Source organism: Clinocottus analis, unplaced genomic scaffold, assembly GCF_023055335.1.
Source record: "Clinocottus analis isolate CAN_PGR_092001 unplaced genomic scaffold, fCliAna1.0.p SCAF_9, whole genome shotgun sequence".
In the NCBI taxonomy this organism is placed as follows: Eukaryota; Metazoa; Chordata; class Actinopteri; order Perciformes; family Cottidae; genus Clinocottus; species Clinocottus analis.
The window spans coordinates 20,565,527-20,579,696 of NW_027176251.1; the positions used below are offsets into that span (position 1 = coordinate 20,565,527).

Here is a 14,170-nt window from a genome sequence, read left to right on the forward strand (position 1 = left end):
GTTCAGTCTGGAAGCCATCGGGCTCTCAGGAGTGCGAGAGAGAGAAACCCAGACCGGCTTCACAGAGCGTCACGTCGTGCCGGGCCGCTGCGAGGGCTTCCACGAGGGCTTCCACCAGCAGGGAGACGGGTGTGGTCCGCTCCAACATGAACATTAGGCACCTTATTTACTCACATAGTAACATGCAAAACCTCCTGGTAGAAAACATAAAATTCTTCTTTATATCCTCAATTTACAAGCTATGACTGCAGAACGAGGAGAGAGGGGAGCAACAGCAGAGAGGAGGAAGAGGAGAAAGAGGATGAAGAGGAAATTAACACAGGCTTGGAAAGCAGGTCTGTGCAGTCAAAGGCCGAAGTGTTGGGACAAATCCATCCGCCAGAGATTCGCCCGCGTTTTACGAGAAACAAAAAAACCTTTTCATGAGGACACAAGTGCTTTTGACTGCAGAGTCAGACCTGTAGAGGGTCAGACATCTAGAGGGCCAGACCTGTAGAGGGTCAGACATCTAGAGGGCCAGACCTGTAGAGGGTCAGACATCTAGAGGGCCAGACCTGTAGAGGGTCAGACATCTAGAAGGCCAGACCTGTAGAGGGTCAGACATCTAGAGGGCCAGACCTGTAGAGGGTCAGACATCTAGAGGGCCAGACCTGTAGAGGGTCAGACCTGTAGAGGGTCAGACATCTAGAGGGTCAGACGTCTAGAGGGCCAGACCTGTAGAGGGTCAGACATCTAGAGGGCCAGACCTGTAGAGGGTCAGACATCTAGAGGGTCAGACATCTAGAGAGCCAGATCTGTAGAGGGTCAGACCTGTAGAGGGTCAGACCTGTAGAGGGTCAGACATCTAGAGAGCCAGATCTGTAGAGGGTCAGACCTGTAGAGGGTCAGACATCTAGAGAGCCAGACCTGTAGAGGGTCAGACCTGTAGAGGGTCAGACATCCAGAGGGTCAGACATCTAAAGGGTCAGACCTGTAGAGGGTCAGACCTGCAGAGTCAGACCTGCAGAGAGTCAGACCTGTAGAGGGTCAGACATCCAGAGGGTCAGACCTGTAGAGGGTCAGACCTCTAGAGAGCCATACCTGTAGAGGGTCAGACCTCTAGAGAGCCAGACCTGTAGAGGGTCACACCTCTAGAGGGTCAGACCTGTAGAGGGTCAGACCTGTAGAGGGTCAGACATCTACAGGTCTGTAAAAGGTCTGGATGAGGGCGGGGTCATGATAAGCAGCAACAACACTAGCAGTAGCAGCAACAGCAATAGCAGCAGCGATGTAGCGACACACACACACACACACACACACACACGCACTGATGCTAACAGAATCAAAAGGCTTCCTTCCGAACTGAATATTTTTATCTCCCTCCTCCATCACGTCAGGTGACCTGTGTGAGGTCAGGTGACCCGTGTGAGGTCAGGTGACCCGTGTGAGGTCAGGTGACCCGTGTGAGGTCAGGTGACCTGTGTGAGGTCAGACGTGAGCTTAGTTACGTCTCATGTACAGAAGCAGTTTCCAGGTTCACAGCTTAAGGCCTCGTTGCGCATTAGCATCGCACGTTGCCTTCTAATGCTCATTAATGGAACTAGTGGCAGCAGAGTGGAACTGCGTGCTCCAGCAGGTGACGATTAGGCTAAAAGAAATAAAGAATGGAATGATTTAATTAGAGCTTAAACTGCAGTTGCGTGCGAACAGATCAAACCTGTTATCCTACTTTGAATCCCTCAGAGACGGATCCTCCTGACCAGTGAGCTCCAGTCCCTCATGAGCACACACTGCTGCCACCGAGGCCCAGCACAGCACAGCACCAGCTGTGGAACCCTCCGCCGCTGAAAATAGTCCCCAACGAGGATCGTTTGGTAAAACGTCAGTGACCCGCTGTGACGTGACATGACTTTTTAAATAAATTGAGTTTGCAGAAAAACAAACCAAAATGTATTCCAGGTCCACTTCCTAACTATTAGGACTATTTAGTACAGAAAATCAGATTCTCTCTTCCTTCAGCTGTCATGTTTGTCTTCATATTGTGCAGCTGCTCTATTTTCTTTGTCCGAGTGCGTGGAGGGAAATATGGCGTCTCCACTCCCAGCGCTCTACTGACGCTCACAGAGACGCTCTGGAGGAGCAGCAGGCCTCTGGCTGGAGGAATGCTGCACTCATCATGTGATATGTGGGCGCTGCCAAAGAACACATATGTCCTTCAATCTCTAAAAACACAGGCACACGCACACACACAGACACACACACACACAGGCTCCACTCCGGTCTCCACGTTAAAGGGCTTGGCGGCCTCTGCTTCATTTGAACACAACTTTTTCTGCAGGTGGATGGATGAGGGGCGCGGGGAGGGGGAGGGGGGTGATCAGCAGAGACCCCGTTAACAAGCTGGGGATGAGGGAGGAAGGGGGGATGCAACAAGATAAGAAGACAGAGAGAAGCACTAGAGCAGAGGAGAAGGCAACGATGAGCAGAGAAAAAAGGCTCAATTCTGAAAAAGGGGTTTTTCTTTTACAAAAGCAGGACCGTCCCGTAGCCCTTAACTCCCACCAGACAGGAAGCTCCTCCTGGAGGAGCGGCTCGCTGCGCTGGCGGACGCAGACAGGAATCTTCACCGTGTGTTATTGGATTTCTTTAATGCGTGTGTGGCCTTAGAAAGGTAAAGACTTGTTCATGTGTTTTGTGTTTGGCTGTCGTGGCGGCGGGGTCGTGTTCTGTGTGGCTGTTGGCAGAATGAACTGTGCGTGTGGAGGAGACGAGGGGGGAGGACGCAGGAAAGGAAAGGAGGACATGTCGAGGTGCTCAGAGGGCGAGGAGTTGAAGAAGGTCTGCTGTGATATGTTTACTGTCATGATGTTGTTCTTGACGGGTGTGTGAGCACAGCGAGCAGCTCTGGACCCCTGTGGTGGACCCCAGAGGGCCAGCAGCTCTGGACCCCTCTGTTGGACCCCAGAGGGCCAGCAGCTCTGGACCCCTCTGTTGGACCCCAGAGGGCCAGCAGCTCTGGACCCCTCTGGTGGACCCCCAGGGGGCCAGCAGCTCTGGACCCCTCTGGTGGACCCCCGAGGGCCAGCAGCTCTCTTACTAAGTCTCACTGTGCTGTAAGCAGGCATGTTGTAGGCTGGGTACGAGGACTTCTTGCTATTTTCAAAAAGGAAGGCTTATAATACTTGTTGTTGTTGTTTTTTGTGTTGTTTTTTTTTTGCTCCCAACTGTTAAAACGATTTTGGAGGCAAAGTTCAGTCAGTCATCATTCATGAAAAGGACAAAAGAAAGAGAAAAAAAAGGAGAAAACAAACATTATCACATAGCATCATTTCCCTCTTTTACAACAAAAAGATAGTGCAACTTTTAGATAACTTTTCTTTTTGTGTGTGTTTTGAACCCCGCACACGTTGCCTCCTCGTGAGCCTTGGCACTAAGATTTGGGTTTCTTGTGTTCTCTGTAAGTCCTTGATTCTCAGTTTTCGCTTTGTGCACAGATCCCGGTCCGAAAAATACATCCTCAGTTCCTCGGGGACGGAGCCGTCGACCCGAGGGGACAAAAAAAAAAAATCAAAAAGCGCAAATTGTTTCAATCCGTGCGAGCGGTTTCTGTCTCGCTCTCCACGCGGTGCAGACGTCACCAGCAGCAGCTGCTGCGAGGACTCTGAGAGGAAACCAGCTCTGGTTCCTGTTTCCTTGCTCAGGCGTCGCTCGGGTGGACATTTCATTGTGCATGGGAGTGTGGAGAGACGGAGAGAGAGAGAGCGACAGAGAGACCACCGCTTCCAGGTGGTCCGGGTGAAGAGCAGAGGTTTCCCCCCCGACCCCTCGCTTCACACCAGGTCCTCCGGCTGGCCGTCCTTGGCCTTGGCAGGTACTATTGTGCTTTCTGATTGGCTCTGCTGCTGGATCGTCCGGCCCCCCGGGCCCCCCACCCTCTGGTTATTGCTGTGCTGGTGTAAAAAGAAGGCGGAGCCAGGGTAGTGGCCCATGACCTCGCTGTACGCCGGCGGGGGCCCCTCCATGCGCCCGTGGCTGCCGGAGTTGGCCGCGCTGATGCCCGAGTTACTGCTCGGCGGCCTCGGGCCGCCTCCTCCTCCCGTTCCTCCGCCTCCTCCCCCCACCCCTAACAGGCCGCCCCCCATGTCGATCAAGTCACTGTCGTAGATGGTCCGGTTGGGCGGCGCCCGCACCGACTCGCGGTTGAGCTCCATCTGCTGCTCGGGGTCCCGCAGCTGCAGGGTGCAGGGCCCCTGGTAGGGCGGCGGCTCCTCGCCGTCCGACAGCGAGATGGTGGGCGGCAGGTCGATCTGGTGCTGCAGGTACGGGTAGGTGGGCTGGAAGCGACTGAAGCGGTCGCGCTGCATGAAGGAGGGAGCCGTGAAGCGATCCCTGGCCTGGGGGGCGTACAACACCTGAGAGGACAGAGAGAGAGAGAGGGAGAGACTTTTACCCTTCATATACAGACACTGTATAATCACAAATACACTACATGTATGAGAATTATTCTTCCCGATCAGCTTATTGTCTCATGTCACAGAGCCTGTCTTCCTCTGTTGCTCTGCCTTCAGGCTGTTTAAGAGTTTCATCCAATCAGATTCCTCCTCCTGTGTCTCTGTGGATTTAAGCAGTTTAAGCCTTTGCAGGTTAAAGTACACGAGGAGTGGACGTTGTGGTTGATTGTCATGGACTTCAACCAATCACATCTTTAAGATAAGATAAGATAAGATTATCCTTTATAAGTCCCTCAGTAGGGATGACAGCAGCATTGCTCACAGCTAAATAAAGATAAAAATCAAGTCATTTAGTTTGACAAGCTGGGTGTATTCTTTCACGTGTAGCGCCTGCGAAATGGCGTGGACGTGTGATTGGTCAGTGAACCAGCGTGAAGCAGCTAGAAGCTCAGGCTGAAGCCTGAGAAACCGTCTTGCTGGTGGATTTAGGGATGACGCCTTTCACACGGAGGGTTACGGAGGTTTATGTGCGTGAGTGAAGCGCTGGTTGTGTTACTGATTTTACATCTGCAGTCGTATTCAATGCACCGTGTCGTTAGTGTCTGACAGTAACTACCGGGCACTGAAGGCCTAGGTCAAAAACGCACGGCCCGCAACTGCTGTATATGCACACGCACACACACACACACACACGTAAACATTTGTACACATATATACACGTGCACACATTCCAGTGATGCTCCGGTTGCAGCATCAGCACTGCAATGTGTCCTTAATTCCTTATTAAAGACATAACCGTGTAATTACATAGATAGAAACAAATGCCAGCAGCTTCCTCCTGAAGCCTTTGTCACAGATCTTCACCTCAATTAGCTGCACGGACTGAGACTGATGATCCATTTCCTCTTTTCAACACGTCTCTGCTGTTGTGCAAGTCTTTATCAGAGGAACCATTTCAATTAGTGGCTGTGGCTCCAATAGACAAGCCCACTGACAAGGCAGCAGGGATGGAGAGAACAGACGGGAGGAATAAACCCTGGGGGAGAGGATCAGGGCCATTGAAATGGAGAGACAGAGAGAGAGAGAAAGTGGAACTGAAAGGATTAAAAAGAAAGGCTACTGAGATAAGGAGGGAGGGAGAGAGAGAGCAGAAAAAGGAGAGAAAGAAAGAGCCGCTGACGATAAAGAAGTAGAAAGAGAGCTGGAAAGATAAAGAAAAAGAAAGGAAAAGTTTGAAGCCAGACAGATAGACAGGCAGAGGGAGAGAGCGAGAGGGAGGGAAAGAGAGAGATAGACAGAGAGGGAGGGAGGGAGGGAAAGAGAGAGATAGACAGAGAGAGAGGGAGGGAGGGAGAGAAAGAAAGGTGTATCGCTGATAGAGCAGCAGAGCGGGGCGGCTCTCAGACGGCTGTCTAGACGGTGTCAGGGGAGGTGTTGCTGATTAATGACGCACCAAACACCCCCCCACACACACAGACACACACACACAGACACACACACACACACACACACACACACACTCTCTCTCTCCCACTAAAGCGACTGCTGCTCTTGTTTTGGTGCAAACCAGCCGCTCACTGGCCAGCCGGACTCCTCCCTCATGCCGTTATCAATGCTGACCCTCGCGCTGCTCCTGGACTGTTTCTAGTTGTCCCGGTGCGCGAGCTCCTCCGCCCGGCACGGCACCCTCGAGCAAACAGATCATCGTTGGCGGCGATTAGGCCGCCATTTGTTTGCGCTCTGCATTGCCGACTCCGTTCGGAGTGCGGTGCCGGCCGTACCCGGTGCGACTTACAAGCTTCAATTCCTGGATGATCAAATATTTACAAGCAACCAAAATACAAATGTCAGGATCTTTGTCCTCCGATAGTAATTATGGAACCACAAAACCATTACAGGTGTGAGAGAAGCACACAGGAGCTGGGAGAGACTTTCTCTCTGTTTCATTCACTTCAGTCTCTATCGTCCATAGACTTCTATACAACCAGAGGAGTCGCCCCCTGGTGGTCGGGAGAGAGAATGCAGCTTTAACAAATGAAGCATAGACTTCTATACAACCAGAGGAGTCGCCCCCTGGTGGTCAGGAGAGAGAATGCAACTTTAAGACATGAAGCATAGACTTCTATACAACCAGAGGAGTCGCCCCCTGGTGGTCAGGAGAGAGAATGCAGCTCTAACACATGAAGCATAGACTTCTATACAACCAGAGGAGTCGCCCCCTGGTGGTCGGGAGAGAGAAGGCAGCTTTAACACATGAAGCATAGACTTCTATACAACCAGAGGAATCGCCCCCTGGTGGTCAGGAGAGAGAATGCAGCTTTAACAAATGTAGCATAGACTTCTATACAACCAGAGGAGTTGCCCGCTGGTGGTCAGGAGAGAGAATGCAGCTTTAAACACATGAAGCATAGACTTCTATACAACCAGAGGAGTCGCCCCCTGGTGGTCAGGAGAGAGAATGCAACTTTAAGACATGACGCATAGACTTCTATACAACCAGAGGAGTCGCCCCCTGGTGGTCAGGAGAGAGAATGCAGCTTTAACACATGAAGCATAGACTTCTATACAACCAGAGGAGTCGCCCGCTGGTGGTCAGGAGAGAGAATGCAGCTTTAACAAATGTAGCATAGACTTCTATACAACCAGAGGAGTTGCCCGCTGGTGGTCAGGAGAGAGAATGCAGCTTTAACACATGACGCATAGACTTCTATACAACCAGAGGAGTCGCCCCCTGGTGGTCAGGAGAGAGAATGCAGCTTCAACACATGAAGCATAGACTTCTATACAACCAGAGGAGTCGCCCCCTGGTGGTCAGGAGAGAGAATGCAGCTTTAACACATTAGCTTCACTCGGCTCCTGTGTGTGACGCCGTGAAGAGGACACAGTTCTACATACAGCTGCTGTGACGGTGCTGTAAATATCTGTACATATAATAAGTTGTAAGTGTGGCTGTAGGATCCGTCTGCATCCTCGTGAGGGTTAAACAGGAGGTCAGTGTCTTACCTCCGAGGCACCTTGTCGAGAGCTGCTGTCTGAAGGCCACAGACACCCGTCCTACACACCGAGACAGACAAGACAAAACCAGAGAGAATGAGGCTTTGAGGAGCTCCCAGGTGGCTTCAAGAAGCATCTTTCAGTCTGACGGGCTTCCCACATATTCATGTGTCTAACAATAATGAGGAATTATTTGTATTTCACTCATGCTGTATTCCTTTCTCTTTAAAAAATTAACACACATTACTGCTTTCTTTGTTATGTCTGAGACCCTTTTTTAAAAATGTAATGATGTATACTTTCTTCTCAAAAAACAAAAATAGGAGAAAAACAACAGCACATGAAGTGCAACAACGACACAGAAGATGAAACACAAATGATGAGAAATGCCCGATGGCTTCAAACACTGCAGCTCGCCCCCGTCTGGGAGCCGGGACAACAAAAGACGACTCCCGTCTTAAAAGAATAAAAACAGGCAGGATGAAAGAGACAGCCGAGACGCGCGGCTATCAAATAATTGCTGTTTCTCTTCGTCTGCATTTGACTTGAGGATCTTTTCTAAAAGGGGGCACAGTCGACAATATTTAGTGAGGGAAAGAAAAGGGACATGAAAGGAAGAGCAACATGTACGAGTCCTGGGAGCCACGTGTCTGTCAGGGCATGGAGCTCCCTGCTGAGATGTTCCTGCTGTTGCATTTCTGGCACTTTAGTATGTGGACCAGAGCACGGTACTGGAGGATTGAGGAAAGAAGAGCAGACACGAGGCCGTTAGCGGGGTCCAACAATCTGTGACGGGAGATCAAGCTTCAGTCGTTTTCTTCACATACCGGTCCTGGAGCGGTGTGTCAGCGGGCCAATGATGCTGCACTACGGATCAGATCCTGCAACCTGCGTACGTGCAGGTTTGTGCGTGTTTGAGTGTGTTTGTCTCAGAGTGTCGACACGTCAGTACAGGAGGGGGGCTGTCTAGACGGCACCGCGCTGAATTAAACATCAAGGCCCGACGCAGGCTGTGGAGGAACAATGCAGCGAGTTCACCTGAACGGGATGGGAGGGGGCGGGGGGGTTTACTGGGAACAAACTAGTGAGCTGTGTTTGTCATGCGACGGGAAAAATAAAAGAAGTGTACGGCCCCCCCACACTACTGACCTGCTGCAGGGCGTGGTCGTGCCGGCGGGCCTGGCTCTGCCGCGTGATGAAGGACCAGGTGGAGAGCTTGTAGTGGTTGAGCAGGCAGATGATCACTACCACCATCACTGTCATCACCACGATGATGATGACGATCTGAACAAACTCCAGTTCAGCTGCACAAAACACACAGAAAAAGGGGGCGGGGTTAGCATGGGACAAGGAGAAGAGACGTGGGCGGATGAAAGAAAGAGCGCCATGAAGCGGCCTCATTCACCAGATCAAGACTGAACAACACCTAAAGGATTTAAATCGTTGGGATTGTGGTAAAATAATTCATCAAAACTACTTCATATTTTGTCCAACATAAGGTTCAATGGTGGGTTCAAAAAGCCCCAGAAAGCTACTCAGTGGACCATTCAGGGTTGTTGAAAAGAGTTGAACTAACTTCTTAATACACACAAGCATAGAACATACATCACATGTTGAGAGCGAGACAGCCTCTTCAAACAATAAAAGGTGACAAAAGATTTAAATAATACCACCTGGAACCAAACCAGAAATACATAATAAAGTTACAATATAGCGCTACTTGTTGCTATCTAATATTGTGATGGAGGATGCACATGAATGAATCCATTGTTCAGCCTCCTCTGAGCCTCCTGAGGCACAGAGGAGTCATCTTAACACAGTGACTCTTCTAATGGAGCCACAGACCGCTGACTGGGCATCACTCTGGCTGTTAGGACGCCTCTCCGCCAGCAGAGGGCGGCACAGCTCACACTCCATGCTGGCTGAGCCCAGGATTAGAGAAGAAGCTTCAAATCACAGAAACAAAAAGAAGATGAGTGTCGAGGCTCTGGTGTCTCTGCGTACATTGGCCTCTTTGTGGGGATGCGCGCACACACACACACACACACACACACACACACACACACACACACACACACACACACACACACACACGTATTTGTTGTTGCTACTTTCCCAACTCCTCCCCCCTTTATCAATCTTTCCTTTCTTGCATTCTCCCCTCACCCACCATCTCTCTCTCTCTCTCTCTCTCTCTCTCTCTCTCTCTCTCTCTCTCTCTCCGCCCCCCCCTCCTCTCCAGCCGTCTGAGACTCTTTTGTCATGGAGTCGTCGGGTTCGTTCTGAGCAGAAGTCTTGACCTTGTCTGGTGTTGGCACCCAGTCTGACCTCTGACTCACATCTTACTCACTGCTTGGACACTCATTTCATATGTGTGTGTGTGTGTGTGTGTGTGTGTGTGTGTGTGTGTGTGTGTGTGTACAGTCTGTGTCCTTATGAGAGCAGTGACACACCAGTACATTCAGCTATTTCAGCTCTGGAGCCTCGGTTCTGGCGGCGGCCTCCGAGCGGTTTTTGGAAACAACTCTTAAAAAACGACGGGGTCGGATCGGGTACTGACAGGAACGCAAAACAAAGAATTTAAATTAAAAAACCTGTATTTTAACAAAAAGAAAAGAAGGAAACGTGCAGCAAACCAGTGAAAGCCACCACGTCCCAGAGTTCCCAGCCTTCGGATCCTTCGTCAGCAGAAGGTGGGCTGAGACGTAGACCCACCCAGACCTCCTCTCCTCCACCACAGCCGCCACAGAGGAGGGGTGAGACTGAGAGGAAGACGAGGGGGGGTGAAGACCGAAACCCAAACCAGTAAAACCAACCGACATTAACCACCAGAGACCGAGGCGCTCAGTGCTGACAAGCTCAACAACTTTCTCTCTGAGAGGGAGGGTTGTGTTTTAAATACAAATGACTGGAACAACTTCTTATTGAAGCCACAGGAAAAGGTTTCACAGCAGACCTGTGAAACAGCTCTTCCTGTTGGTCACCACATGAGTCACTAATGTGAACCAGGCTGGGAGAGGAGAGGAAGAACCAAAAGAGAACGCCACCATGAACCGCCAAGCACACCAGGGCTCTGAACCAACACCAAGACCCAGAGCTCTGAACCAACACCAAGACCCAGAGCTCTGAACCAACAACAAGACCCAGAGCTCTGAACCCCCAACAAGACCCAGAGCTCTGAACCAAGACCCAGAGCTCTAAACCCCCAACAAGACCCAGAGCTCTGAACCAACAACAAGACCCAGAGCTCTGAACCAACACCAAGACGCAGAGCTCTGAACCAACAACAAGACCCAGAGCTCTGAACCAACAACAAGACCCAGAGCTCTGAACCAACAACAAGACCCAGAGCTCTGAACCCCCAACAAGACCCAGAGCTCTGAACCCCCAACAAGACCCAGAGCTCTGAACCCCCAACAAGACCCAGAGCTCTGAACCAACAACAAGACCCAGAGCTCTGAACCAAGACCCAGAGCTCTAAACCCCCAACAAGACCCAGAGCTCTGAACCAACAACAAGACCTAGAGCTCTGAACCAACAACAAGACCCAGAGCTCTGAACCAACAACAAGACCCAGAGCTCTGAACCAAGACCCAGAGCTCTGAACCCCCAACAAGACCCAGAGCTCTGAACCCCCAACAAGACCCAGAGCTCTGAACCCCCAACAAGACCCAGAGCTCTGAACCCCCAACAAGACCCAGAGCTCTGAACCAACAACAAGACCCAGAGCTCTGAACCAACAACAAGACCCAGAGCTCTGAACCCCCAACAAGACCCAGAGCTCTGAACCAACAACAAGACCCAGAGCTCTGAACCAACAACAAGACCCAGAGCTCTAAACCAACAACAAGACCCAGAGCTCTGAACCAACAACAAGACCGAGAGCTCTGAACCAACAACAGGACTTCACACCTGGTTCCTTCAGGTCTGGCGAGGGCTCCAGGTCATTACGCCTTGTGAACCCTTAAAGACGGCTCAGGACCTAATGTTCACGATGTTTACTGAGGGATCACATCAAAGAGAAGCAGGAAGGAGTCAGCGTGTATCTTCCAGCGTTCAGGGCGTCTTCCTGCTCTCTCTGGAGGCCAGCGCTGCATAGAGGCTGCGTGGCTGACTGGATACCAGCCCAGGCCTGTTTGTGCTCACCGCACTCAGCAGAGGGAGAGGACTGACGGAGGAGAACCGTCTTCTGGGAAAAGCAAGTCAACCGGGCCGCCTGCAGGCCTTCAGGCCTTCAGGATGAAGATCACATGCGCTGCCTTCTGCTGCGTAAAGACACAAACAGACCCAGAGCATGTCTTCTGCAGTAGTGGGAACGGGCTTTTTACTGCTCAAGCTAAATGAAAAGGGAAAGCGACTGCCGCTAAACGGCCATCCTGAGAACATCGAGGAGGCAGGAAGCCGAGGAGGAGGAGTCGAGACGGGAGGGAGGACGTGAGGAAGGAGGAGAGGAAGGGGAGGCCCATCCGGTCCGAACTCCAGTATCCACCCAGTCCAGAGGCTCCAGAACATAGTGTACAGAGATCTGAGTGTGTGTGTGTGTGTGTGTGTGTGTGTGTGTGTGTGTGTGTGTGTGTGTGTGTGTGTGTGCTGGCAGTCTGCATTACCAGCACCAGTCTGATGTTATTACAACAGTAATCCACTTGTCAAAACAGTATCAGCCTGGCGTCTGCGGCGCTCTGACTCCGTCTGAATCATTGTGTTGAAGCAGTTTGTGCTGAGGAGAGAGAGGCTGAAGGATGGACATCCGTTCAGGTTGTCGGTCTGCAACATCTGCAGCGCTGTTTCAATAACAACAGACATATATTCCTGAGGTTCAGGTTGTCGAGACAGAGCTCCTGGAAGGAGCTGCTTTTAGTCAACGAGAGCTGCCTCTGGTCAACGCTACGTCGTGTAAATATCTCGGGCTTTTATTGTGAAAGGTGGGAGCAGGAGGAGGTCTGGTCCACCGTAGGAGCTGTCCTGAGCCGGTGGTCCTGGTTGGGGCGGCGTGGTGACGACACGGGGCTACACGGCACGCTGCATTAGGAACACAACGGTTCTTTTATTCGCTGCGCAGAAGCTCAGACAACTCTGAATTGTGTCTCTTTTATCGCCTCGTGACGTTTGATCATTTAAAATGTGTTGAAATAGTACCGTAGCTTCCCAAAGAAAATTACACTTTTTTGATACCTTACTTTGAGGAACATTGTGAGCATGATGTTGACCTTTTTAACTTTGTGCTACAAACACATGTAGGTCAGAACTAGCGTTAGCAAAGCCAAACAGTAAGAGAGTAAACAGCATGGAGCGAGAACACACACAGACAGACAGTGACCTCACGACGGCCCTTTGAACTGTGTGTGTGTGTGTGTGTGTGGCTAATGGAAGGTCATAGAGTTCAGCGAGTGAAACTCAATAGTGACAGAGCCGCTAACAGAGCAACTCAGTCTGACACAAGAGAGGAATGACGTGTCTGTGACATTAATTACTTTGGTAGAACAAGAATAATAATAACTAGAGGTTTCTGGTCATTCGGCATTCGGCTGGTTTGGGGTGTATTTATTCCGGTTTGGATCTCTCTCACTCTGCCAGAGAGAAACTCACTCTGGTGACTAATGAGGGAGTCCGGGCTTACCCTGTTTGGCCCTGAAAAGAAATGAAGGCTAATGAGTATCTATAGAGACTGCTTACACTCAGCTGGGTCTCCGACATTGTTATCGCTCCATAAAGTTAACGTCTGAGCTCGGATGACCTTGGACGGTTCCGTGAGAAAGAAAAAAAAACAGCGCTGAGCTGGTTTAGTCTGCACTAAAGGAGCAGCATGTTCCTGTGCTGCGAGGCTCAGAAGAGGATGTGTACAGAGGAGGGCTACTGGCTAGCTGCTGGCTAGCTGCTGGCTGGCTACTGGCTAGCTGCTGGCTAGCTGCTGGCTGGCTACTGGCTAGCTGCTGGCTAGCTGCTGGCTGGCTGCTGGCTGGCCGCTGGCTGGCTGCTGGCTAGCTGCTGGCTGGCTGCTGGCTGGCTGCTGGCTGGCTACTTGCTAGCTGCTGGCTAGCTTCTGGCTGGCTGCTGGCTGGCTGCTGGCTGGCTGCTGGCTGGCTGGCTGCTGGCTGGCTGCTGGCTAGCTCTGGCTATCTAACTGCTCTCTAGCTGCTGGCTGGCTGCTGGCTGGCTGCTGGCTAACTGCTGGCTAACTGCTGGCTAGCTGCTCTTTAGCTGCTGGCTATCTGCTCTCTAGCTGCTGGCCGACTGCTGGCTAGTTACTGGCTAGCTGCTCTAACTGCTGGCTGACTGCTGGCTAGCTGCTCTCTAGCTGCTGGCTGGCTGCTGGCTAGCTCTGACTAGCTGCTAGCTAGCTGTCATCTAGCTTCTGGCTAGCTGGTGGCTAGCTGCTCTCTAACTGCTGGCTAGCTAGCTGCTTTCTAGCTGCTGGTTGGCTGCTCTCGGTGCTCTCTCGCTGCTGGCTAGCTGCTCTTTAACAACTGTCGAGCTGCTCTCTCGCTGCTGGCTAGCTACTGGCTAACTACTGGCTAGCTGCTCTCTAGCTCCTGGAATGATAAACCTTTTTATTATATACATTTTTGAAGTGCACCTCACCAAGCTGAGCTCCTCTAACCTCCAACATACTGTGTTTCCTCCTCTGCAGTCATTTCCTGTTTCCTGCCGCCTCAGCCAGGAACACGGTCCTGCACTGAGAGGAGCTGCAGAACAACCTCGAAGTCTCCATGACGCTCTCTGTAAAGCTGTGATCATGAAGTAAGAAG

The 14,170-nt window shown here is 51.3% G+C and overlaps 1 protein-coding gene across 3 annotated transcripts in view; it reads right to left on the reverse strand.

Moving 5' to 3' along the window:
- Positions 1-1,132: 1,132 nt before the first annotated feature.
- ldlrad4b (low density lipoprotein receptor class A domain containing 4b) overlaps positions 1,133-14,170 on the reverse strand; it is a 30,889-nt gene continuing 17,851 nt past the window's right edge. The window contains exons 1-4 of one of the 3 annotated variants that reach the window (XM_068570661.1): positions 14,023-14,170; positions 8,574-8,728; positions 7,434-7,484; positions 1,133-4,391 (exon numbers count right to left, since the gene is read on the reverse strand). The exon at positions 14,023-14,170 is cut by the window's right edge and continues 33 nt beyond it. In XM_068570661.1, the coding sequence (XP_068426762.1) occupies positions 3,810-4,391; positions 7,434-7,484; positions 8,574-8,728; positions 14,023-14,056 (822 nt within the window). In that variant the 5' untranslated portion in view covers positions 14,057-14,170 and the 3' untranslated portion in view covers positions 1,133-3,809. Of the gene's footprint in view, positions 4,392-7,433; positions 7,485-8,573; positions 8,729-14,003 lie in introns of all 3 variants that reach the window. The other 2 variants (XM_068570663.1, XM_068570660.1) reach the window with 2 other exon arrangements.